This window comes from Podarcis gaigeae (genome assembly GCF_964106915.1).
Source record: "Podarcis gaigeae genome assembly, chromosome: 6".
In the NCBI taxonomy this organism is placed as follows: Eukaryota; Metazoa; Chordata; class Lepidosauria; order Squamata; family Lacertidae; genus Podarcis; species Podarcis gaigeae.
Genome location: NC_139682.1, coordinates 56,369,729 through 56,397,301, shown reverse-complemented (window position 1 = coordinate 56,397,301; position 27,573 = coordinate 56,369,729). Strand labels below are relative to the sequence as shown.

General features: G+C 43.0%; 1 protein-coding gene across 4 annotated transcripts; it reads right to left on the bottom strand.

The window, feature by feature from the left end:
- Nucleotides 1-16: 16 nt before the first annotated feature.
- Nucleotides 17-25,496, bottom strand: PODN (podocan). 4 transcript variants are annotated; one of them, XM_083742636.1, is made up of 12 exons: nucleotides 25,275-25,496; nucleotides 24,265-24,423; nucleotides 21,042-21,310; nucleotides 19,864-19,957; nucleotides 16,153-16,217; nucleotides 13,342-13,451; nucleotides 10,573-10,729; nucleotides 9,562-9,677; nucleotides 7,743-8,400; nucleotides 3,608-3,756; nucleotides 2,085-2,299; nucleotides 17-695 (listed from the first exon to the last, which is right to left on the bottom strand). In XM_083742636.1, the coding sequence occupies exons 3-11, from the start codon at nucleotides 21,303-21,305 to the stop codon at nucleotides 2,122-2,124; spliced, it is 1,791 nt and encodes a 596-aa protein (XP_083598762.1). In that variant the 5' UTR covers nucleotides 21,306-21,310; nucleotides 24,265-24,423; nucleotides 25,275-25,496; the 3' UTR covers nucleotides 17-695; nucleotides 2,085-2,121. The 4 variants fall into 4 exon arrangements, with proteins under 4 accessions (XP_083598762.1, XP_083598761.1, XP_083598763.1 ...); XM_083742635.1 differs by having other exon boundaries at nucleotides 24,265-24,493; nucleotides 25,275-25,388; XM_083742637.1 differs by lacking the exon at nucleotides 24,265-24,423 and having other exon boundaries at nucleotides 25,275-25,354.
- Between the last annotated feature and the right edge of the window lie 2,077 nt (nucleotides 25,497-27,573).

Sequence of the window (27,573 nt, the reverse complement as noted above, 5' to 3'; positions counted from 1 at the left end):
AAAGGAACAAATCTCACAAAGGCAAAAATATATTTTAATTTTCACAAAACATAATAATTTGATATTTTAAACCTTCATAAAGGTGGATGCATATTGCAGGCTTTGGGAATGGGGATAAATTATATATGGGATCCAGCCGTGATAGGATTTCTTTCTTAATCCAAATATACATACTGAACTGAACCAAAAAAGGGGACAGAAATGTCCAGTGTGGTAGGTCAGTCTTATTGCTATCTGATGGTTCTGAGATGCTTCAGGTTGTTCTACAAAACAAAACCACACGGGATGCTCTCCCTTCTCCCATCACTGAGTGCAGAGGTTCATTGAAATGCAGTGACACAGAAACGCTGTTTGAGGGAACTTGCTTTAAAGAGTTTCGCTTTCATTTGCATAGGAAAACTGTGAGAGAAGTGAAAGAAGGGGAACAAAAGCCAGCTTTTGAAAACTCCCCCAGAATCCCTGATGATCCAGAAAGTACTTGGACAAGATGAAGTATAAGACATGGGGTGGCACTTGGGGGTCTCCCCCCCCCAACATGAGCAGACTCTCTTCAGCTGGCCTGGCCAAGCACCATCACATGAGCCAACCACCTGCATGAAATTCATTGCACTGTTTGCTCTCTGTATATCTATGGAGATACAGATATATATAGATACATAAACACAGGGATGCATGCCGCGTTGCTGAAGGAGTTCCTGAAAAACATGAGAATCAAAATTTTAATCATGTATTTGTTGCATGTTCATCCCAGCTCATGATTCATTTATTTTTATCCCAGTTCGTAACGCTGGCAGCTACCTTTCAAAAAGCAGTCAAGAACCAGAATCAGAACTCAAGGCAGAAATGTAGTCGTTTAGATTTTATAAAGCCTGCTCTATCCAGTTATCCGGGACACGAGTGGCGCTGTGGGTTAAACCACAGATTCTAGGACTTGCCGATCAGAAGGTTGGAGGTTCAAATCCCCACGATGGGGTGAGCTCCTGTTGCTCGGTCCCTGCTCCTGCCAATCTAGCAGTTCAAAAGCACATCAAAGTGCAAGTAGATAAATAGGTACCGTTCCAGCAGGAAGGTAAACGGCGTTTCCATGCGCTGCTCTGGCTCGCCAGAAACAGCTTAGTCATTCTGGCCACATGACCCAGAAGCTGTACACCGGCTCCATAAAGTGAGATGAGCGCCGCAACCCTAGAGTCGGCCACGACAGGACCTAATGGTCAGGGGTCCCTTTACCTTTACCTTTATCCAGATATCCAAGGTGGTTAGTAACAAGGAAATCAGAAAGAAAGGACTTAAGAATCTCATTTAAAATAAAAGCTTGAATAAAAACAAGTCTTCCAAATAATCCCCCGACTCGGGCTTTTACAGGCCTTTGGAAAAAAGAAGTGTTAAAAACTGGGAAAGGACTATAGCTTAGTGGTAGAGCACTTGCATGCCGAAAGGCTCAGGTTGAATTCCTGACATCTCCAGCTATATGCCAGAGAAACTCCTTTCAAAAATACTGGAGAGCTGCTGCCAATCAGTGTAGACAGCACTGAGCTAGATGGACCAAAGGTTCATTTGATTCAGGAGACCACAGCTTCTTACATTTTATGCTGCACATCAGCCACAGAAATACCTCTTTATGTGCCGTTGCAAGTATGGCCAGTACATAGAGACAGCCACAGAGAGGCTGTTTTCTATGCTCCCAGGACACACTCATATAGGAATAATGCTATCCCACAGTGGTTATGCACTGAAAGTACACCTGAGCTACAGGATCAGGAATGAAAACTGATGTAACTACAGCAAACATACAAGCACCATGTGTGAGTTAACTGTGCAATTCCAGAAAGCCACAAGGGATTAGGCATTACTGCTGGGGCACATATTGCTATCCCTATGCAACACTTGGTCACCTGGTGATGTATCCACTTCTGTCATTGTACCAGCACACATTCATGCACCTACATATATATTTATCTGTCAACCCAACCACTAACAGAATTGGGTCACAAATATTATTTTGTGTACAGGCTGGGGGTGCCATAGAAAAGCAGGTTGTGTAAAGAGACAGTATAACTAGAAAAGCATTGAAAGTAATTTTCTACCATGTGATACACTTGGTTCAATCGAAGTTTATCTTCATTATTCTTCGACCTCCTGTTCTTCCTCTTCCTCCTCCTCTTCCATTTCCTCCTCCGAATGGTCCCTATTCTTCAAAGGGTCGCTGAATTCAAAGTTTCCTTCTATGTCCAACACCTGTAGATGTTTCAGCCTCTGGAATGTGCTTTCTTTTACTGCATTGAATGCAATCTTGTTAAACCTTGAAGATAAAAAAAGAGAGTTTCTGGTGTTGGAACTTAACCCCAGGGTTGCAAATAGGGCTCTCTCCAGGGGCTGGCTAGTCCCACTAGCCGGAGCCAGTGCAAGTGCTCCTGTTTGTACAATTCTCCTCACCCCCAAGTCCCCTCAATCAGCTGTGGGGACGTCAGGAGAACCACCAGGAGAACACATGCAGGAGGAGTGAGGGGGGAGGTTGTTCCATCATAATCAAACTGTTATTAACCCAAAGATCTACCCGTAGATCCCAATCCACCTTCTGGACAATCCATCTAGTCTCCTAGACGGACGAAATGAAGTATTTCCTCACATACTGCATAGCTAAATGATGGAACTCACTTTCACAAAATTTAGTGATGGCTCCCAACTTGGTTGACTAGTCATGATTCAGAATGCATCTGGAAAGCAGTTGCTGCAGAACATGATTAGGGACGCGGGTGGCGCTGTGGGTTAAACCACAGAGCCTAGGGCTTGCCGATCAGAAGGTCGGCTGTTTGAATCCCTGCGACGGGGTGAGCTCCCATCGCTCGGTCCCTGCTCCTGCCAATCTAGCAGTTCGAAAGTGCGTCAAAGTGCAAGTAGATAAATAGGTACCGCTCCAGCAGGAAGGTAAATGGCGTTTCCGTGCACTGCTCTGGTTCGCCAGAAGCAGCATAGTCATGCTTGCCACATGACCCGGAAGCTGTATGCCGGCTCCCTCAGCCAATAAAGCGAGATGAGTGCTGGAACCCCAGATTCGGTCACGCCTGGACCTATATGGTCAGGGGTCCCTTTACCTTTACCTATGATTCAGAGAATGCTATCATGCTCATGTTCTGCTTATAGGCTTCCCATAGGCATCTAGTTGGCCACTTCTGAAAGCACGATGCTGGGCTAGATCGAATTTTGGTCTGATCCAGTAGAACTCTCCTTATGTTCACATCTGGATTAGCAAAAGTAATCTGAATGTTTGGATCGTTGGTCATTTGTACTCTGGTTACCTGCAAAGGACTATGGCCAGAATTCAACAATCACACAGCTAGGTTCTGCATGACCAAGGGGGCTTTTAGACTTCTTGAATTGCATCTCCTCATGCCACATAATCAACCGCTTATAAAACAGAGGAGACTCTTAAGGATAATTTTAGATACAACACTGAGTGGGTGGTATGCCGTTGTTCAATTTAACATGCAACAAATCCCACCAGGCCTGTCTAAACACTTTAGGTGTTCCAAAGAAGAGTTTTCTCAGCCTTGCCCTTGACTGGATGCATCTCGGTCAGGCAGGGGAACCTTTCTTCTGGACTACAAACCTGAGATAAATTCCCTTTATGTTGGGTGTGGATTCAAAGGCATCCTCTGGCACTGTGGTAATCTTGTTGTTCTGGAGGTACAGATACTCTAGAGATTCTGGCAAATCAGATGGAATAGAAGTCAGCTGATTGCCAGCTATGTCTAATATCTGAAAGGAAAAACAGAGAGCACAACATTAGTTGAAAGTAATTAATGGAAATCAGTTTGCTTTGAAATGGGCTAGATTGATTATACTGTACAAAAATGTTGAGTACCTAGGCACTTGAAATTTGTGTAAGCAAGGATACAAGTGGTGGAACTCTTTATGCAGGTTCTGCCAACACGCACAGGGTCTGGAACGTAACCCCCATGCAAAACAAGCATTGTGTGTATTGTTTTGGAAAGCACAAATTAGGTAAGGTCGCCTTTAAGTGTGAACCGAAATGGATTTCTCCCCTATTCCTAGGGAAGTCTCTCATCCTAGTCAATTACCCTTCCTTTTGGCCCACCTAATGTTGGACATTTGTATTGAAATGTGGCCATAGCAACAAGTGAGCAGCGGTCCCAGCTTCCCTCCTTGGTTGCCTCTGCATCAGCTTTCTTCCTCTTGGCCCATTTCCTGTAGCTTTGTTCTGACAGCCTGGCCAGCTGAACAGTAACAGCTGCAGCTGCTGTTGAATCTGCAGCACGCACAACAGTGTTTGGCATTTGATGCTCAGAATTCTGAGAATTCTCAGAATTCTGGACACGTGATTAGGGCACGGGGAAGAGAATGGCCTAGTGACTTGTGACTTCAAACTATGCATTTGAAGTTTGATTGCTCCTACTGTGGACTTGGAGGGCTTTTCGCCAGGCAAAAACTTGAATATTCTCCAAACACAGATACAGTGGTACGTCAGGTTACAGACGCTTCAGGTTACAGACGCTTCAGGATACAGACTCCACTAACCCAGAAATAGCACCTCGGGTTAAGAACTTTGCTTCAGGATGAGAACAGAAATCGTGCTCCGGTGGCGCGGCAGCAGCAGGAGGTCCCATTAGCTAAAGTGGTGCTTCAGGTTAAGAACACTTTCAGGTTAAGAACGGACCTCCGGAACGAATACAGTTCTTAACCAGAGCTACCACTGTACTAACCTCCTGAGTGAACTGTCTCACAGTAACCTCTCCAGCCTGGGCCAGTGAAGTCGTTCATGAAGAGCACAATTCACATACTTGCATGAAGCATTTTTACAGAGAAACAAATGTTATTATAGAAGAAAACACTTGTTTACTTGCAAGTAAGTCTAAGTCTGCGTATACACCATACATTTAAAGTCCATGACTTCCCCTAAAGAGTCCTGGGAACTGTAGTTTGCTAAGGTGGGGAGGAGGGAAAGAAATTGCAGCTCTGTGAGGTGTAGAGATGGTGGCAAAATGTGCTACAAGTGGGCTGAGGACTCAACCAGCCCAGAGTTTGCTTACTTTCTATCTTTGTGAAGTGGTCTTGCTTTCAGTGACTTCCTGCAGATTGTCTCAATATCAGATGTATTTTTATTTTTAGACTATTGTTAACATTATTACATCTTTTCTTATATTTTTAGTCAGCTACCACCACCGTCAAAGTTTGATCTTAACTGTCTGCTAAGTGGGTACAGCTGAAATGTGTATTCACTTTAACTTCTGCCTCATTGATTGACTGTTGAGGTGATGACGTTAGCCATTAGCCAACATTAACATTGATCGTATGGTAATTCAACTCCAATTAACTTACATCATAGGCTATGCAAGGTTCAAGTTAATATAAAATTTATGATGAACATCAGGAATTAAATGAATATCCAATGTGTGTGTGTGTATTTAAGTATATATTAATAAGAAAAAAGGAACAGCCCATGGGGAGATAATTCCACCTAGCAAGCTGAAATATTTGCGCTGACATAATGATTTACACATAGAGCAATGCTGAATTCCTCCCAGGCTGGTTTTTTTCAGGACTGGTGATGTTAAATGATTGTGATCATGAAAAATCCACCCTCAGTCTGGGAAAGTGTCGAGTGAGCAGATCTTTGGGGGCTTAAATTGCTCCTGTTCTTAGAACAAGCATCATTCTTTAAACGGTGTCATTGTCTGTCTTCTCAGAAATTTATTAAACAAACAATCCCCCCCCCTCCAAATCTTATGGGTATAGGCAAAGCAAAGCTCTGCAAAAGGCTTTCTTCCTCTTGACCCATTCCCCCCAATTTCCCCCAATTCCTACAGGGCCTTACTCAAAAGAAAATGAGCTAAATATTAAATTAAATATTAGATTCTGCCTTGCTGAAGAACATTCCAGACTGGAATCAGCAGACTGGAGAAGCAGCCAGAAGTTCAAGCTCTCACACAAAGATTACTCAATATATTTGGCTTTGGAGAAACAGAGCTGGAAATCACGCAAAAACATCTTTCTATGAAAAACTAGTTCAGCCAGTTTCTGGCTAAATATGCCACTTGGGCACTTTTGCTTTTTGGTCCCAACTGGAGCCAAGAAAAGCAGAGTTGTTTAAAAGGCAAAATAAACAACAATAAAACCCATGGTTGACACCTAAACCCATATTCATTAACTTACTGTTTCTCACCTGTCTCATCTGGCAGGGGTGGGGGTGGGGCAGTGTAATAATCTGCATCTTCAATAACCACTAACTTTTTAATATAGATTGCAAGACCACAAAGTTGTGTCTGTGTGTGTGTGTGTTTTAATGAACTACAGAGCCTAGTGTGTGAGCCATTTTAACATATGCCCTCCTCTCTACCATTTTAACCAAAGTTACAGACAATGCTTCCCCAAAAAAGCTCAGGTTCAGAATCTGAGGGGTCTCCAGGAGAGTTTAATGGCTGTGAAGCAGCCACCAATAATGTATTTTCATATAACTCTGGTTCTCTAAACTTTATGCCAGTAGGACCTTCTCAATAGATCTTTATGGAAGAGCAACATAAGAAATCTGTGCAGATGCTGGAGTCTTCCATTGACCATCCTGTCTCAGGAAACCAGTAGGTTCTAGAGCTGAGCTTAAATATCTCTGAAGACACCTTTTCCTGAGAAAACTTCTGATATTTTTCTTCTTTTCATATCTGGAAACAGCTCTACAGGCTTGTCATCTGAGTGAAAAGTAGAGATGTAAGGAGGCAGTGACTTCTGTCCCATCCTGGGTTCATTGCAGTCAGCACTGTTTCCTTTGCACTACAGTTCAGCTTTCACTAAACTCTATGTTATTATTTGTCTCACTATCTGCTGTGGCCGAAACTTAGGAAATTAATTACATAATTAATTTAAATGCATTTCATTGGAAGGTAAATGACAAACACTATACAGCAAATAATGTAATTATGTACGTAACATTTGTGTACAGAAAAACCCAATGACACTGAACACTGCTCATATTCACTTACATGATTTCTGTTTCTAACCTCTAATGAACATGCAAACTGTGGGGATTTCCACTCTTGTTTCTGATGGAATTCTCCAACATCCCATCTGAAAACCAACTTCCAAAACATATAGCTTTTCTGCACCAATACTATGCCATCCTGGTTGAATTTCTTACATCTGTAACTAGCCCATTTGGACCAATCTTCAGATCAGAGGAGATAAATATTTCCCAGTTCCCTGCTTCCATTTCCTTGAGTTTTACACACAGTGTTCACTCTGATCCAGAGATTCACAATCTTAGCTGAAAACTGTGTACTTCTGCAAATGAAGTCCATTACCTCAAACCAATTTCAAATTTAAATTATTACACTTGAAAACTCATTTGCATGTACTGTTAGTCATATAATTGCTAGTCTCATAAAACAAACTGGAGGCCTTGAAAATCTCTCTTTGAAATGCTATTGTACAATACCAACTGTTTGTCTCTTTATAATTCTTGCCACCCATTTTTTTGCATCTGAACACACCTATGCCCCCCCTTTTCCTTTATGTACTGCCCTTAGATCTTGCCCCAAGCTTCCAGATTCTGTGGTGAAATAACACAACATTCTACTTCCTTTTCTTTTCATAGTAAGTATACTTGCATAATTCCTTCTGTTTGCAAAATCTATTTCAATTACGGAAGTTGGATTTCTTTGCTGATGTAATGACTTTTTTCTGTGTTTATGTCTAAATGAAAGAGTCGCACAATATCAGTGATATGCTTGTACCTTGAGACTGGTGAGATCCTGCCACGACCCACTGTATATTGAACCGACTTTCAATTTGTTGTTGCTCAAATACAACTCCTGCAGCTTTGACATCCCAGATAACGTGCGCCTGGGAATAGAGCTGATCTCGTTCACTTTCAGTTTCAGGCTTAGCAGGTTCTTCGGGAAGCCATAAGGCATGGTATGGAGATTATTGCCTGAAAGATCCAAAGATTTCAGTAGCCTCAGTTTACGGAAAGCCTCTCGATGAATTTGTGAGCTGGTGATCTTATTGTAACTAAGGTTTAGCTCCTCCATAAAATAAGTGGTAGCAAAATCATTTCTGTTAATTTCCGATATCTGGTTGTGAAGAATCATAAGAGTTTTAACCCGTCTGGGTAGCCCACTGGGGATCTTTTCCAGCTGGTTGTTGTACAAGTGGACTGTGTGTAACTTCTTCAGGCCATGGAAAGCCTGAGGGTGGATCCCCCGGGCCTTCAACTTGTTATTGTGAAGCAGAAGGTATTCCAGGTTCTTGATCTGGGTCAAGACATCCCTGCCTATTGACTTAATTGCATTCTTCTCTAGGTGGAGAAGGACGATGTTTCGAGGTAAGCCACTTGGGATCTGGGAAAGGTTATTGCTGGACAAATCCAGGTACTCAAGGCTCGAAAGTTTCCTTGGAAGAAAAAGGGGTGAAATGAATGTTCTTAGTTAAACATTTTTTTAAAAAAATAAATTGAAATCTATAAAGTGGGGTGAGAAACTTTTAGGCAAGCTTGCTGGGGTTGATGTAGGATGGGGTCTAACAATATCAGAAGCAAGATTAGCCAATTGTTGGGTTCCATCAGCCCCAGATAGCATGGCCAACAGTCGGGAATGATGGGCGTTGTAATCCAACAACATCTGGAGAATATCACTTTGGCTACTCCTGATCTGGGGTACAAACATGATCCCTACCCTTTGCATAAAACTATTGAGCCTCTTGCTCTATATTTCCTACCCAATGAGCTTGCAAATCATTGTTGCACCAAGGATCCTATCTTACATCGCTACTTAAATTTGTCACACCCATTACTGTTCCAATACTGGAAGTGAGACAGCTATGAAAAAAATCTTCAAGCAGCTAGAACATGGAGAGGGGGAGGCAAGGGGGGAGGTGAGTTTTGCTCATATCTTCCATATGTTCCATTTAATGATAAAACTAGATCCACCTCCACTTTATAGCCTAACCTAACAACTTAGTAGCTTTTCATTTGAACTTAAGTGTTCTGCAAAAACATTTATGCTCCCTCCTCTAACTACTCATATGATCTACTGAAAGACCTCCATAGTCATTAAGCCATATTTTCCCTTTATATCCCGGTCAGGAAACTGTGGTTTATTCGTCAACTCTAAACTAGGAAACAAAATCAGAGTTTGATTCTGGGTGCTTGGAAGCATAGAGTGTGGGATTATTTTCCAAGCTTTGCATTGGCTCAGAACATGAACAGTTGTTTTCAGAGATAACTTAATCGATTTCTGAGTCAATTCAATTGCAGTATCTAACAAACATAAAGGGAAAGTTATTCTCATATGCAGCCCTGTTTTGGGTATTTTTTAAAAAAGGGTCAATGATCATATATTGATAATAATGTTGTGCGTGCCAGCACAAAATGGATGCCATGGGCAGCAAAGAAAGAAGAGGTGGCAGTACTCCATAATATCACAAAAAAACACAGCTTATAGGAGATTGGATGTGTTGTAATTGTTCTTAATGTGTTGACAAATTATTAACAAAGTAGAATAGCTGTAAGGCAACATGTGGCTGACATCCATTAAAGAAAATCAACAGGCTCACAAAAAGGTTTCATTGTCCATGCCCTCATTTGTCAGTTTGTTGTTCTGCAAATACAGCTCTCGAAGTCCTGAAAGCTCACTAAACGCTCCTTTAGGAATCTTCTCCAATTTGTTGTTCTGCCATAAGAAACACAGGACGTAGATTATGAGTTTGTTCATCCTAACATCATAGTCCTCAAAGTACAGGGTGGACATCTCTGAGGTGGTACAGTGATATTACAGTTGCCAAAAACAGTTTTCTGCAGCTAACAAATGCCTGGATAAATAGAAATGTTTTCAAATTCCTTCTGAAAATTAATAATGATGGAGACAGATGCACCTCACTAGGGAGGGCATTCCACAACTGGGGAACCACCACTGAAAAGGCCTTGTTACTGGGCAGCGTCAATTGGGCAGCCTCTAGTGGCGGTACTACCAGCAAGGCCTTCTCTGCCAGTTGTAGGGTCTGGGGTGATTGGTATTGGGAAAGGTGCTATTTTAGCTACTTGGGTCCCAAGCAATTTGTGGAAGTTGATAATGATGATGAAGATTTATATGCTAGTACTGACCCCTTGAATTTGGCCAGTACAGTGCTTTCAGGACCTGTGTCACATGGTCCCATTGAAGTACCCCACTTTCCAGCATAGCAACTGCATTCTACGCTAGCTGACAGCTACTAGCTGCAGCCTCTAGACAGCCTTCAAGGGTAGCCCCATGTAAAGTGCATAAAGTAATCAAAGCAGGTCACTAGATTGTGCACAGCTGAGGCCAGGCTATGCCAGTCCAGGAATGGCTGTAGCCGGCAAACAAGCCTACACTGGGCATAAGCACTTCTAGCCACAGAATACCTCAGATACTCTTGGGCAGAGAGCACAACCCACTAACATGATAGACAGAAAAACAGACCGACAGCTAGACAGACATGTGGTGATTTCAAAGGAATCAGATTTACAAAGTGTGAGTTCCTGCTATGTAAAGAAACACAATCCCATCCCCAAGGAGAAGAACTACTGTAATAGAATTGTCATTTTACCTTTAGATGTAGTTTATACAGTGCTGATGGTAAATTCCTTGGAACGTATTTTAAGAAATTGCTGGACATGATCAAGACCTCCACATTATCAGAACCATTGAACATGCTTTCTGGTAACCCAGCATCTTCCAGTTTATTGTTGTGAAGGTACACTGACCTACCGGAAAGGGAAATAGACTAAGTTGGGAATAAGTACCGATATAGCTACCTGGTTTTGTTCCCTAAAGTTTTCTGAAAATGACCTCTAAAAACTGTTGATCAGGAGCTCCTCCTCACCTAGTTGAGCCTTGGGATCAATTGTGAGGGTGCAGATGGGAAACCTAGGGGGGCTGGGCTGAGCCCCCAGGTCATGTTGCCTGCCCTTGCCTTAAATATAGGCTGATGGCTGCAACCCATTGCCATCCTTTTGGATGCGGGGCTACTAACCCACCCTGGTTGCTGGAGTACTGAGAGCCCCGAGGCCTCCTAAGGAGCCACTCATTGATTTTCTTTATGATCCACTAATTTTATTCCTTCAGATCCTGAACCTTAAAGACTACATAAGACTGAAGCTCTGATACTCATCTAGTTTTTTTATTCCTGCCGCAGTCCCAATAGAAAGCTTTATCCCCCCCCAAAAAAAACCAAACTCCCTAAACAGAAGGTAACCTCAACTATAAATTAGGGTGGATAATTCTGTATCAGAGTTCATTACTGGATAGAGAAAATGTGGTCCTCCAAATGATAGATAGATAGATAGATAGATTCTTTATTGTCATTACACAAGTGCAACATTGCACAAGTGCAACGAAATTGGATGCCATCCCTTAAAAACAACAAAAGCAACACAACAACAACAACCAAACAAACCACATTCCAGCCACACCCACACCCACACCCATCAAACTCCCAGGTCACACTATCGAGTTATTGCATTTAAGAAGGCCACAGCTCTTGGATAGAAACTATTTTTCAGTCTATTTGTCCTTGACTTGATGTTTCTGTATCTCCTGCCAGAAGGCAATAGTACAAACAGACTGTGTCCCGGGTGAGATGCATCCTGCAGGATATTGTTTGCTTTCCTAAGACAGCGGGAACCGTACAGTTCTTCCAAAGATGGGAGGGGATGACCAATAATCCTTTGGGCTGTGGTTATGACCTTCTGGAGCACCTTCCTCTTCCTAGCTGTACAGCTGGAGAACCAGGCACAAATACAGTATGTGAGAATGCTCTCTATGGAGCCTCGGTAGAAGGACACCAGCAGTCTCTCACTCAGATTGTTCTTCTTTAAAAGTCTGAGGAAATAAATTCTCTGCTGGGCCTTCTTCACCAGAGCAGTAGTATTTGCGCTCCAAGTCATGCCCTGATCGATAGTCACTCCCAAAAACCTGAATTCCGCCACCCTCTCCACCCGTTCCCCGTTGATATACAAGGGCTGAATGTCCGCCTTTTTTTTCCTGTAATCCACCACCAATTCCTTGGTCTTAGTCGTATTAAGAGCCAGATTGTTCTCTCCACACCAAGCACAAAGCCGCTCCACCTCGTCCCGATAGGCGGACTCATCCCCTCCTGAAATGAGCCCCACCACCGTAGTGTCATCAGCAAACTTGATGATTTTGTTGCTGGAATAAATGGCTGTACAATCATACGTATAGAGAGTATAGAGCAGGGGACTCAACACACAACCCTGTGGTGAGCCGGTGTTAAGGCTAAGGGCTGTGGACATATGTGACCCTACTCTAACCCTCTGAGAACGTTCTGACAAAAAGTCCAAAACCCAGAGACAGGTGGAGTTGGAGAGTCCAATCGCCTCTAGCTTGGACACCAGTCTATGGGGGAGGATAGTGTTAAAAGCAGAGCTAAAATCCACAAACAGCAGCCTCACATAACTCCCCGGCTGCTCCAGATGGAACAGAGCAGCATGGAGAGTGGTAGTGATAGCGTCTTCCGTGGATCTATTTGCCCTGTATGCAAACTGGTAGTTGTCAAAAGTTGATGGAAGACAGGAAATAATGTGACGGCGCACCAGTTTCTCAAAACACTTCATGATGATTGGAGTCAGTGCAACTGGTCTGTAGTCGTTCAGACTACTGATTGTGGATTTTTTAGGCAGAGGAACAATAGTTGACGACTTCAGGCAGGGTGGGACAATAGACTGGTGTAAGGACTTGTTGAAGATCTTAGTAAAGACCCTCGCCAGCTGATCCGCACAGCCCTTCAACACCTTTCCCGTGATGCCATCAGGTCCAGCAGCCTTCCTCGGATTCACCATCCTCAATACCTGTCTCACCTCATGCTCCTCTACAGTGAATGAGGGGCCCCTATGGGCTGGTGGCTGTAATACCGGCGTCTCAGGTGATGTTGTACCCATCAGCCTCAGCCAGTATGGCTAATGATCAGGCATGATGTGTGCTACAGACCAACAAATGCTGGGCCACATACCTGATCTATGTAGTCTTCCTTATTCTTATTTATGAAGTATTCACTAGCAAATCTTTGAGGGGTGATGTTGGGAACCTCCACTCCTGAACAAACCGACCACAAAACCAATGAAATGAATTTCTGTTACAGTATTCTGAGATACTTTCCAGCACAATTGCTATTTGCATGCAAACGCCATCCAACAGAAGCCACCAGAATTAATTCGTCTTCAAAGACAAATAATTCTCTTCCTCCGGCTACAATTTGTAGGCCGCAAGTGGTTTTTACTAAACAATTGCTTCCCCCATCTGCCACAGAAGCAGTGTGACATTCTTCCTCTTGCAGTTGCCTCTTAACCCCTCTGTTTACCTCAGGTTTGGCTTCTGTCCGAATGTGAGCTCATAAATCTTAGTGAGATTATTGGCTGCAAAATCAGCACTGATCAAGGTCCTCGGGAGGCATTTCGGAGCCGCCGTGAGCTGGAAAACAAAATATGGTGCCAGAAGAGGATATTGTGGTCTGAGACACAAGGCTTCAAACCGCCACCATTGCCAGTTTTGCAACAAAAGATTATCAGGCTATTTGTTTCAATGAGGAAACCTAACAAGGTCAAGCTCCAAAAAGTGGAGCTCCCTCACAGCAGTGGGGATTTCTGTCTTCCTCACAAATATAAGTAAACACTGTAGGAAACAGTTAATTTTTTGTTTCAGCATCCCTGGAAGGAGTTTTGTTTGTATTGAGACATATTTTGTTTTCTTAATATTGGGGGGAAATAGTGGATTCAGAGAGTAAATAAATGTTATGCTACGTTTATAATCCTTTCAAGAAATAGTTCAGTGACCTTTCCTGGAAAAATCTCATGAGAAAACAAGAGTATATGACAGGCTCCCCCTCTGAGTTTTCATCAAATTTCTGAAGGGTACTTCTTCTCACGCTATCTTTGAAAGACACGGGTTTTACTTTGTGAGCTGTAACCTTGTCTGCAGGCATGTTGGATTGTAATGGACAAACTATGAATATATTATTCAATATTTATTTAGTGTCTGTTGGAAGCTGAGCATTATACAGAACAGAGGAAAAACATTGTGAAAGAAAATTATTCAGAGAGAATATGCTTTTAATACTGCATTTGACAAGGTGATTACTTAATAACATTGCCAATAACACAAGTCTGGGGAACTGGATCTGAATCGCTTTAAGTTTTAACATATATTATCAACAGGAAAGACCCAATAAAAATAAATAAATTAACAATGAGTTTGGAAATTAAATTCTGGAGATTCAAATTGCAAATGTGTGTACAATATTCCCACTATTTTTTTTTTACGTTCAGCTTATGTAACTTTTAATGTTTTGCTTTCACAGCCAAAACGGTACTACCAAAAAAAATGTATCAACAGGCTCAGTGAAGCTCCAAGGTTTACAGAAGTACAAAAGCAATTTCAAAGGGGGGGACCCCTGAGGTGAGGGTGATTCACCCCAAACAGTCCAATGAAGACTGAATATGCTCAGTTTCCACAGAATGCTGGTTGACATTTTGGGACAGAAATGGAATCCAGGAGAAGGGCATGGCAGGCTGCCTGGCATCCCAACCAGAAACACTCCACGCTGCAACATTTTGTTGCAGGTCCCATTTCTAACACTGTTTCAGAAGTTACATTTTCTCAGATGAATTTTAGATTTCCTGCTACAGAGATTTTTATTTCCATTTGGCATAGGTATATATATTATCGTCAAGCCTTATATGTGGTCTTCTAGTCAAAGTTGCCAAGCACATAACAGTACATGATCCTCATGAAAGCACCCTGTCTCCAGTATATCCTTGCCCTCATGCTAAGTATGGGCCTTGGCTTTACTGCACTGTTTACTTCAGTGTCCTGGTTCTCAGTAGGCTCACTGTGGTTCTGAATATGTAAAGCTACCAAGCTATGTTTGCATGTGTATACCATCTTCAAAGTTTTGCTTCTATTATTCAAATACAATTTTCTTCTGCAGCAGGAACAGGGAGGTTAATGGCCATTTTATCACATAGAGCTGGGTGGGGGTGTGTGTGGAATTGGACAGAAACGTTCTGGAATATTAGTCACAGCCTGGCTCGTGTTCTTCTTTTATGCAGCTGTTCACTGCCAAAACTGTTACATGGAAAATTGCTGTAAATGGGAGGAAAGGACATGATGTTACTGGAGAAGGAGTTTGATACTGCACCTAACCCACAACAGGGTAAACTCATTTGAAAGAGTTGGTGGAGTCAGTGCAGTTTCCTTTGATACGATGACCACTCAGATTGTCAATGATCAGCTACTGCTACACCAACACAGTCGGTGCTGTGGAAAATGGAAGTTTCAATGGCCACAGCTATGGAACACCATGAAACTGTTTACTGCTGTCTGTCTGTAGCACGTCACGGTCCCTACTGCATCTTTAAAGTTCTAACACTCTAAGCCAAAAGAATACAGTTGAAAAGCAAACCACTGTCAAACTACTCTTTAGTTACGAAGACAGGGATGATTCAGTCTCTTTCAACTCATGTCCGTTTCACAGGTGCTTTTTCATAAGTCCGTTCTGTCTTGTTTCTGAATTCATCTGCATTTCTAACTTTAAAACGTGCGTTTTTAAATAAGTATTTTTCAACATATTTTCTCACAAAATATTCATTTCCAAATGTATTATGTTCTGAAATGGGCATTTCATAAGTTTGATATGTTTTTCGAGCCAAGAATTGCATTGCGACATAGATCCGCACATTCGTCTCTCTGGGATCAGTCAGTTCATGCAAATAATGAATTCCTCAAGCAATACTAAACAAAGAAACTAGGTGAAGTGTTTATCTCAACCAAGGGAGGGGAACCTCCAGCTCAGGGGCCAAATGTGACCCTCTGGGCCTCTCTGTCCAGACCCCATGCCATACCCCTCATTGATTTTGCTCCACCCACTCCTTGTGTGCTCTTGCCTGCCCAGATTGTGGCCTTGAAATGTCATCACTCTTCTTATTTGCCTGGGTGGAGATGGGGGTGCGTGGGTGTAAAATCCTGTGAATACAGTATAAGTGCAAAAGAAATATTTGTTGCTCCCACCACGGTTCCCCATGAGGGAATGTGGCTCTTGGCTGAAAAGGGTTCCTGGTACCCAGTCCATACACACATAACCAACAGCAGCTCTTGTAAGACCACATTTGCTTACCTGATTATTGGCAAGATACAGGTAATTCAAGTTCTCCAGCTGGTCAAACACTTCTTCTGGAAGTCCTTCAGATAGGAATATTTTGACAATTAGTACCCCTATGAGCAACTAAAGGATTTTAATCTATGATCATCATTCTTTCCCTTTAAAAAATGACTAGAAACATCAGATTCGTATTTAATTTTTATCTTTATGTAAGTTGGAACCCAAAGAGATACTTTAGGCACACCCAAAGGTTTCACCATTTCCAGTGAGAATTTCTTTTGTGTTTTGAGCAGCAGGTCATTCCAGATTACAATTTGCTTTTGAAAGTCCCCTCAGTTTCAAATGTAGCTTCCTATGCAGCTCCCCCAACCCTAATATAAGCCCAAAGCCCTCTTTGACACATAGAACTAGCTGTGAGCATGCTTGCATCCCAAAATAAATACAAGTCGTTACAAAAGATGTGGATTAGACTTAGCCTTTAAGGGTCTGCAGAGTAGGCTGTTCTGGGTTAACATTTGTACTTGTGTCCATAATCAGGGTACTATTTTCAATGGATCTCTAAAAACCGACATGTACATGAAGCCCATGCTATCTGGCAATGCCTGCCCTCAAGACAACCAAAGGTCTCCTATTCTCTTAAATGTGGTCTCCAGTAAAAGGCTTTTACTGAGAGCGTAGACCTGAAGTTTCTCCACCAACTGAATTTTTGGAATGTTGCTTCCTTTACGTAGAAGGAAGCAACAAGGTGCTTCCAAACATACGCTTGGACTATTACCGGTAATTGGTTTTCATTTTTTTAAAAAAATGATATTTATTAAAGTTTCCAGAATAAAAAAGGAAAGATAGAAAAAAGAAAAGAATAAAGTTTACACTTAGTTTCGTTGACATCTTTCCCGGACTTCCCCCCCTCCCCCTCTCGTATTCCCATTCCATAAAATTAATTCCACAAATTCTTACCCCAAATTTTAAAACCTTATTATAATTATAAATAACCCATTTATTCAAAATTAATTTATCTTATTTAACCATTTCTCCTTATGATTTTTATGCTTCCCTAAGCTTGACCCCAATTCCCTTCCACGAATTCCCCTATTTTCATAGAACCAGAAGAAATAAGAAAAAAGAAAAGAAAGTAAAAATATGTAATTTTACAGCCTTTGGATTCCAAATCTCCCTCCCCCTTTTCCCGGTTCCAATCCCCAAAGTTCATCCATCTGTCTACTGCCAAACTGGAGAACCCACGTCCATGTCTCAGTTCTACTTTGCCGTCTTTTGATAGCTTTTGATTTCAAAAAGTCCAGTCTCGGAGAAACTCTCAGAAAATATCATTCTTCTTCCATCCAGACCTCTATGTTTAAGAGTATAACTCAAATTCTGTTTCTTGATCCTTTTAAAGTCTGGATGTCCCAAATGTTCCAATTTCGAGTTTGGCCCAGCTCTTATTCCTCAGGTTTCTTTTCCTGTTCTGCTGCAAAAACCTTCTAATTCAGAAACTTCTTGTTCTCCACAGAGGCTTTATTTATTCAGGAACATAAACTTACGTCAAGTCCCTTCCTTTCTTCAATAGATAAATCCATTGTCTCCTTTAGTGCAGAAACCTCTGTAGACAAAATAATGCTTCGTTTTTGCAGCTTTCCCAAGAGATAACAAATCCTGCTCAATTTCATAGTATTTTTCCACTTGCTGCTACTGTTGCAATGTCCCAACCTCCCTCTAGAGGGAATATGGTAACTTAATTTCTTTCCAGATCAGACCCAAAAGTCAAATAACTTGTTGCCTTTATTTCCAATAATTTATGTCCAAATTGTAACAAATCTAGCCAGCAAAGCCATCGTAACAAAGTTCTCTTTTATTTTCCTGCTTTGACAGCTACTTTGACAGCTGTCAAAGTTTCTGTGTCTCTTCACCAGTCTCTCATAACGGATCGCTCCCGGTTCCCGGGGGGGGTTGCATTTTAGTTCTCACAAACCAATCTTCTCCTCCAGCACAATTATTGTAATTTCCCTTCGTGAAATTAAATTTTTTCAAAAAAAACAAGTTCATCTCTCGATCTTAGTTGTCAAATCCTTGCGTTAAAACATCTACAACAGGGGGGGGGGACTTCCTTTTTGCACCTCCCCCGCTCGCTCCAAATTCATAAATCAAATTTTTCCTTTTAAGTCCGATAAATTTACTCACGGGTTGTTCTTTTTAATCCAAATCCAAAATTTTCCAAAGAAGAAGTCGTTGCTCTCCGCCGAATGGCATGCGGCTTCGCTGGGCAGGGGAAGCAGTGGACTCATAGCACCACACACACCCCCGTCGCCCGCTCCGCAGCCTTTAAAAAGGCTCCTTCGCGGGTCGGGGGGCGCAAACGGTGCCCGCCGAGTCACCAAGTCCATGGGCATCACCGCCCATGGTTTTTGAGGGTCCCCGCGTCGCCGGCGCGGCAGGACCCAACCCCTACCCAGCAGGCTCCCTCCGGAGCTTGGAGGGAGTCCGCCATTTGGCGATGGCGCCGACCCGGAAGTGTTACCGGTAATTGGTTTTCAGTCCCAGACTTGAACACACATAAGCACACACCTGGATTCTCCTCAAGATTTCTTAATTGCAGCAGCATAATTTGGGAAGGGGTGCGGTTAGAGTTAAGCTATAGTGTGGATGTGACCTCTGAAAATTATGTCAATCTGCTACAAATCATCAAGAGACAAAGGCAACACAAAGTGTTCCACCAGCATCCCTCTCTGCTCCTTTCCCAGCTTCCTTGTTAATTGTTTTGCCACCACTAATGAGCTGGCAAATCCACACACACACACACACCCATTGCCTGAGGTAACTGCCTCATTTTGTCTGAATGAGATCTTACCAGAAGTTCCCAAACCGCCTTCTGCCTACCTTAAACAATTCCACAGTCCCTGCACGTGCTCTCTCTCTCTCCCCACTTCAAACCCCTCCTCAAAACCCACTTCTTCCATGTGACCCACATCCCTTCAATCTTCATCCCCAGCTATAGGTAGAGGTAAAGGCAAAGGACCCCTGGACAGTTAAGTCCAGTTGAATTTGACTATGGGGTGAGGCACTCATCTCCGCTTTCAGGCCAAGGGAGCCAGCGTTCATCCACAGACAGCTTTCCGGGTCATGTGGCCAGCATAACTAAACTGCTTCTGGTGCAACAGGTCACCGTGATGAGTGTCAGAGCACACTGAAATGCCGTTTACCTTCCTGCCGCAGCAGCACCTATTTATCTTCTCGGGCTGGTATGCTTTCAAACTGCTAGGTTGGCAGGAGCAGGGACAGAGCAATGGGAGCTCACTACGTTGCCGGGATTTGAACTGCCGGGATTCGAACTGCCGACCTTACAATCAGCAAGCGCTAGAGGCTTGGTGGTTTACACCACAGCGCCACCTGTGTTCCTCCCCAGCTATAACTGAGTTCTGAGTATACACAAAAGTATTTACCTTCATTCTGTCTTTCCCACCCTCTTCTCTCTGTATATCTGTATGTACGTAGCTCCTTTACATATCATGCATGTGGATAGCACCAAACTTACAAAGTTCCGGAAATTAGGGCTTCACAATACTATCAAGAGTTACTTTAAGCCAAGGAAAGAGGGGATCGAATTACATTTCACTCCTCCTAGTGGGTGATATGCAGTGTTACTCATTGGTAAGCATCAACATTCCTCCTAGTCCAATGAAAGACAGCGAATCAGGAGTTAAGAGGCCAGTCTGGATTTTTGCAGCTTACCTTTGGAAGTGAGTCTATTATTTTGCAAGTTGAGTGTTTCTAGCCTGTAAAGACGTGCCAGCTCCTCTGGAAAGATTTCTTCTATCTGATTGTTCTGAAAGAAGTGAAAAGATTTATCAGGACCTCGAGGCACATGGGAACATTTCCCATTGAAATGGAAGGGCGCTTCCGAGAATCTTCACCTGGATTTGAATGGTAGGGTCGCTTCTCTCTAAAATGGACTGGTGGGATGGAGCTGTTCAGCCTTCTGTCCTGCTGATGCAGCTGCTTTGGAGCACAAGCTTTTGCTTGTGCTGCAGCAAACACAGAGAGAGAGCACAAGACAGAACCAGGCAAATCATATGGGCCAGAATCAAAGAGTTGCTTTAGAGGCACCCAAGAACTTGGGTGTGCGCTCGCAGAATTTTTTAAAAATGAGTATTTTCTTTTTGAAGTGCAAACACCCACGTCCTATTTCAAACTGCTTTGAAAACCCCCTTCAGCTCAAAAAGAGGATTGTGGGTGGCTATTATGTAAGCCCAAGCATTCCTTAAGCATGCAGACAAGTTGTGCAGTTCTTTGGATGCAGGCCAGAGTGGATGTGGAAGGTTACTGAATTTTACAACATCTGACACATATGTTTGTGCAGAATTTTGCATCCTGACTGATAATATAGCTCAGTGTCTGGGGGCACTTCCAGACTGAATCCTGCAGCCTGACGACAGCAACACTCACATGATGTTAAGTTGAGGATGTGGAGGGCTTGCACAGCAACCCCGTCTCCCCAAAAGATTGGACTTTTTGCGATAAGAAAAGTGATGGGGAAATACACTGGGAAAGGTATGATAACACTTGCTTTGATGCTACATTATCTAACCTGCAAATAAGTCAGAATGAATGTTCATTAAATAGCTGTCATCTCGTCTCCCTGCAAACAACCCGGGATGAATGTGCAGTAAACAGGCTATTTGGAAGCACCCTGTATGACTAGTACAATAAGCTAAGAATGCCTTAGCTCACACTGCACTCTTCCACAAATAGGCCACAAATCAATATTTTCATAATACCTTTTCTTTTAGCCAGACTTGATACCTTTGCTTTAGGCCCTGTATTGTACAAACATCATTACAAACAGCTACAAGAAAACTGTGGGCCTGGTCCCACAAACAGTTTGCAGTCCATGTTTAGTTTTACAGTACCTGTAAGGAAAGGTGGCTTGTCAATTCTGGTACATCTATGGGAAATTCTTTCAGTGAAAACCCTCCACAATCCACAATCCCTTCTGGATTGCAAGTGCATTTTTTAGGACAATCTGGAGCCAAAGAATTACGTTCTGGGTCGATTAGTTCTGATGAATCTTCTGGGAACTCATTGCTGTCTGCATTCTTCCGAGCTTGAATCCTGCTGGAGCTAAGTGCCAGGAGCCATAGCACAGGGAACAGGGACCCAAACCTTAAGTACATTTCCACTGAAATCAAGGAAACATCAGTGAGTTGGGGATCAGTTAATAGCAGCTCTTTTTAAAGGTAGGCTTGAACCTCTACATTGGCACAAAGGAATACGGACATCTGAAAATTCATTTACTACCAGACCCTGAAGATTAAATGCTTGGAAATGTGGCTTAATTGCTACGTCACTGGTAAGGGACCTCCAGCCCATTGGCTCCATCATGCCTGGGGGTCGGTGGGTTCTGATTTGGCCTGTGAGGCCATTTCACCAAGCCATGCCCACCCCACCCCCCATATATTACAACATACAACTGCACCTGCAAAAAAAGTCAGAAGTCTTAAAATGCACTTCTGATTGTCCCTTGGCTTGTGTTTAATGCTTTTGAAATTTGACACCAAATGCAAGCCCCACTGGGATTCTTTCCACTGAGGAGCTACCAAACCATGGCGGCACTCTGGAGTTTAGGAGTTTTGGAATGGGAAATCTAGTCTAGCTGATCCCAGCAGGACTTCAAGCTTTGCTTGGATCTCCCTTCTCAGTTCAGCTTTGCAGATGCTGTCAGGAGTTGGGGACCTCAGGGCTGGGCTGAAAAGATTCCCCAACCTGGTGCTAAGTCACAGGTCGACATAGGACGATTGCAAAAGAAGAAGATGCTTAGCTTTCTCCCTTTCACCAGAAAGAAAACAAAACTGTGCAAAAGATGAAATGTTGACAGCTGCAGTTTTTCTTATAGCTGCAGCACTAGGATTTGACAAGTGACACCCTCCAGTGGCGTAGCGTGGGTTGTCAGCACCCGGGGCAAGGCAAGTAATTTCCGCCCCCTAACCCGTGGATTTGCGCCCCCTAACCCGTGGATTTGCGCCCCCTAACCCTAACTCCCAGATGTTGCGCCCGGTGCGGCCGGCCCCCCCTGCACCCCACGCTACGTCACTGACACCCTCCTCATTTGAAGCTCAGTATGTCCAAGACTGAAATTCTCACATTTCTTCCCATTTTCTCTTCTCCTTGTATTCTTTCCTTATCAATTGACAGTGTTGCCATTCACAACAGGCCTGTTGCCTTTGTTCTCCATACTCAAGCCACAGACACGGCGTGTTGCAGCAACACACTTTGGTCTTTCAAATTTCAGCAATACCCTGTGTAAGGCCAAAATTCGGAACGCACCCCCTCACCTTCTGTTCTGCTCAATCCACATCATAGCAACACCCTGCAGCACCCCCTAGGCTCAGAGCCCAGTGTGGCAGAACCAGTCACGCTGCCCTAAGCCCGCTTTTGTTGTGTTGCATCACCTGTTGCAGCATTGCATCCTATCTGTTCCCTTGCAATGACTCTGATCTGCATCTTTCTTGACCAGGCTACTGCATTCTTATATTTGGTCTTGCATTGCCTCACCTTGGTCCCTTCACCTGTATCCTGCACTTCGTTCCCAAAATCATTCACCTCTCATTACTCTGGCCACGTGTCCCCAACTCCTTAAATCGTTACACTAACATCCTGTCTGTTCCCAGATCCAGCACAAACTCCTTGCCCTTGCCACTGCATTATCTTTCTTTTTCACTGACATTCCTAATATATCCCTGCTGCCCGCAAGCTTTGCTCCTCCAGTTCCAACACCTGGGTGGTGCCGCCTCTTCCAATTCTTCCTTGAAACCCACCTCTTCCGTAAGTCCTTTCATACAACCTTCTGATTCTCATGGCTTACTGTAACTCAGCTTGTAACTTTATCTAACCATGTGCAACAGATGGCCATCTGTCACATATGCTTTAATTGAGATTCCTGCATTGCAGGGGCTTGGACTAGAGGACCCTCAGGATACCTTCCAATTCTGTGATTCTATGCCACCAAAACAATTGCATGTTGCTTCCCTGTTTATTGTTTTCTCCATTTTCAGAGAGAGAGGCTTTTGCCCAGAACAACTCAGTAAGCATGTGACAGAGCAAATAGTTAAACCATTGTCTGCAGAATATCCCCAAAGAGGAGGATTTTGTTCTGGCTAAGTTTCACGAACCAGATCCAAGCTGTTTGTTGTCCGCAATCCAGTTTCTATCATCAAACCTTAAATGACTTCCTTTTCTGGGACTGCAAAACCCACTACTGCGTATCTTCCTGACATACTGTGTATGCTGCAACAAATTTGTAAATTTCTGAATGTGTCAGATGAGTATTTGATGGCAATTGCACTCACTTTAAAGTGGGAGCATCTCATTTGACCACAGGTGTGCTTTATTGGAGTATAAAGTCATACAAAGATTACTCAATTTTCCTTCTGGCAGAGTTTTGCCTGGTCCACACCACTATGAAGCTAGAAGGAACCCATGCCACTGACATCAATCTGTCTTGAGCTTTTGTAGCAGTCACTACTCCGGTACCAAAGAAAGACACTTGGGATAAAAAAACATCTGCTGGCAAGACTGACAAACCCGGCAAGCTATTCTGATTTCTTTTGCAGTTTGAAGAAAGCTTTAAGATGGGTTTCCCCCCTCCTCTTTAAGTTGTTACATAAACTTATCCTAGGTTTGTTGTCTCACTTTGGTTTTGTCTCTGAAGAGAGTCCACCAAAGTTTGGCTCAAATCCTGCGCCTGTCTCAGCAAAGTACAGCAAGCAAGATGTATAAGGTTTCTTCTGCTTAAGAAGCCAAAACATACTGGTTTTGTTTTGAGGTCCAGAATAGCATCTCTGCCTCCCAAAGCCCTGTATCTGCAGCACCGGTGGTGAATTCTGTGCCCAGCAGCGCTTGGAAGGTTCAGGGGTTGTTTTCCAGAAAAAAGCAATTAGACATGCACAGTGCCTGTGGCTCTCTTGCTGTAAGGTGCTGTTACACCCTCCAATTAGCAGGTTATGCACGTTTAGGTGTGCATAATGAATTTTCAAGCAGCCGCAGCAAAAACAAAAAACCAAAGAAGCTGTTCTCTGCCCTCCAAGTTGTCATGCTATTGTCAGAGAGTAAAAAGTGCAGAAAACAAAAACTCACCTCTGTTTAGCTGGTAGTGATGAGTGTCTGGAGAAAAGCGTTTCTCTTGTTGCCCCCCCAAAGGCTCCGCTTGCTCATGCCATGTCAATTACACACTCGAAGCGCCGAACACTTTCCCCCTTTCCCAAGTCAGATCCTTTCCAGATGTGATCAGCAGAACTAGAAAGGGAGAGGGGGGGGAGAGAGGAATAGGCAACTCTCTCTCCCAAAGAGAATTTCCTGTCCTTTCCTATGCAGAGAGGAATTTTCCAAAGTCACCATATGGGAAAATGTAAGAGAAGAGAGTGGAAGAGGGGGCAGGAGGCAGAAGAGGAGGGAGAAATTAATAGCTGTACGTATTCAGTGGCTTGGACAAAGATTAAACTTCCAGTCACTTTTTATCAGCACAACTTGTAGGAATAACAAGGAAAAGGAGAAGGAGCAGCAATCTATACATGAGGCGGACAGAGCAAAGGGTTTCAAAGAGTGTGTGTTTTCTCGACAGTCCTGCCTCCTGAACTGTTTGACATTTTTGCCTGACAAATTCTGGATTCTACATTTTGGTGGCTACCCAACTTGGGTTGCCTGAATAAAGTAATATTCTTGCTAGTTTTTAAGGTGTCGCAATATTTTCTCTTTGTTTTTGAATTTTAAAATGGGAACAGATGTCATTCATTCATTCCTCCCATCCCTTTCCTTTGGGTTTTCAATATACTGACAGGTCATTATTATGTGAGACTTCAGGCAGCTTGGGATTCCCCTTAGTGAGAAATTTCCCTCCTATCCTGTTTCTGCCACTTTTTGTTTGGGATACCATAATCAGCAGCAAGCACTATCTCCACATTGTCATTTTTTCCATGGGAGAGCTACATTTTCTCTGTAATGTAACATGGTTTGTGAGCCACAGTCACAGCGGCACTTCCAGAGACCATGCAAATTTAAATGGGAAAGAAATTTCTTTCACAGAAACTGCATGCATTAAAAGACACCATGCACTACAAATAATATCCCCTCTTGTAACCTTAACATACCTGTGAGAAGTCTCCAGGAAACCACTCCCCTTTGGGTTCTTGCTGGGCATCAAAAATTCCTCAGTCTTCCTTTCCCAATTCACATGAGCATTTGCTCAGACTAAACTTTTATTGTTTCCTCTCCCTCCACCTTCCCCACCCCCAAAATCTTGGCTTACTTTAACTGGAATGGATCCACCTCTGGACCATTAAGCTATTCCCAAAAGCTGGTGAGAGGGAAGTGCATACTGTATTTGTATAAAGCAAACTGGCTGCTTGATGCAGAATGACTCACATCTAAGGTTTATTCTGAACTCTATGACCTCAGGACCACACATGCAACAACAGTATCAAAACACACACACACTATGTATGGTGAGTTTGGAGGGCAAGGAGGCCTTAAATCAGTGATGGCCAAACTCAGCCCTCCAGATGTTTTGGGACTACAACTCCCATCATCCCTCGCTAACAGGACCAGTGGTCAGGGATGATGGGAACTGTAGTCCCAAAACAGCTGGAGGGCCAAGTTTGGCCATCACTGCCTTAAATCAAAACAGGGAAACATTTGGAATCGTATAGCCTTAGCCAGTTCCCCACACCTGACAATCATACTAGTGCATGAAAAAGATGCCCTCAGTTGGTATTTGCTTTAAAAGCATTTCTCAAACTTTTTGAACCCAAGCAGCATTTTTAAGCTTCCTCTTGCCCACACCTCAATATGGGCAAACTGAGGGCTCATCCATACTTTATATTGTGCTGTTTCTAGGCACAGGTCCATGCTGCAAAGTGCTGCATCTGAGCACTTACTTTGGGAAACACGAACTGCCATTTGTTCCAATTTAGCATTAAAGAGCGGGCTTTTGTGGGGAAAGCGCCGGGGTGTGTGCTCAGACCTGTGCCTAGAAAGCGAGGAGCATAATGTAAGTGTGGAGGGAGTGGTGGCAGGGCCATTACATGATTTATATTTTACCTCAGGCAGTAAAATGTTGTGGGCCAGCCTTGCTTCACCCTATAAGCATCTCATCTTACACAAAATTCTAGCCCAGGCTTTAAAGGGTATAAAGATTATTCTGGGATTCTACTGTCCTTATTTTGAACAGTTCTATCTGCTTCCTACATCCATTATTTAATTCTGTGGAACCTTGGTTGTCGAACATCTCCTTAGTCGAACGTTTGAACGTTTCGGCTCTTGAATGCCAAAAACCCAGAACTGCTCCAGTTTTTGAACGATTTTCTGAAGCCGTACTTGCTATGCGGCTTCTGTTTTAAGTTTCCCTATTGTATTGAGGCTTCCGTATTGAGTTTTCGGTTTATGTTTCAGAAGTTGAACTTTCTTCCAGAACAGATTAAGTTTGAAAACAGAGGTTCCATTGTATTTTGATGGTCAGTTTTGAGTCAACAGCACCTACAGTTTACTTGAGGGGTTTTTTTGTTTTTTAAACACATCTCTCATTTTGCATACATAAAGTGTTTGTGCTGCATAACTTTGCTTCTGCCACGGCAACAGGTCTTACAAGTTTATAAAAGGGACGAGATCACTACCTCAAGTACCAAATGGGTTCTGAAACCTCTCTTCCAACAGATTGCAGAATGCTTGAAGAGTGCTAGTGTGAAATTGGCTGAGTTCCTGGGCAAATGACTACATCTGATTTATTGTGTGGAAGGAAGACACGTTACAGAGCTGCAAAAAATGTGTTAGGCAAAGAATTAGTCTTTCCTAATGTGTGAAGTGGGCAATAATCAGTTGCTGTGCACAAGTCTCTACCACATAGGATTAAGAGAGGAAGATGGTTATTTGGCAGATTGAATAATGCTATTTTTCTGAGGCTGAGAATGGGTCTTCTACCACAGTTGTTGCACCAACACTGACCACCTTTACAGCACCTTTAGAACAGAATGCCAAGCTGTGGCACAACCAAGGCCAAAGGTGTCCAGCATTTTAAGCTGCCACTTTTCACAAGTTACAGAGACTTCAAGCTAAACTCTAGTGTCGCCTGGACAAGTGGCACATCTGTTTGTGTTTGCGAAGGATTACACAAATTGGTTCCAGACTACATGGGATTTGTTTTCAGTGTTTGTCTTCCACATGTGGAAATCTTACTTGTCCCTGTTGACTGAGTAGCTTTAACACCCAAGTTGGCACTTTTATCACAACCAGAAAGAATAGCTTTTCACTAAAAAGATGCTATTACTCAAATATTGGTGACCATTTCAGCATACATGTTGAAAGGAAAAGAAAGCTTATATTTGAAGCTTTTAGACTTTGACATAGTAAGGTCTCCCCATCAGACAATCTACAAGAATTTGTTTTTGTTTTTAA

Bases quoted from the DNA above. Each gene is read 5' to 3' on its own strand.
- PODN (XM_083742636.1), bottom strand. From the start codon at position 21,305: ATGTACTTAAGGTTTGGGTCCCTGTTCCCTGTGCTATGGCTCCTGGCA. The intron at 8,401-9,561 runs GTGAGCCTGTTG...TTTTCTTCCAAG, and splicing joins ATGGACAATGAAACCTTTTT to GAAACTTTCGAGCCTTGAGT. The intron at 2,300-3,607 runs GTTTGTAGTCCA...TTTATCTTCAAG, and splicing joins ATAAAGGGAATTTATCTCAG to GTTTAACAAGATTGCATTCA.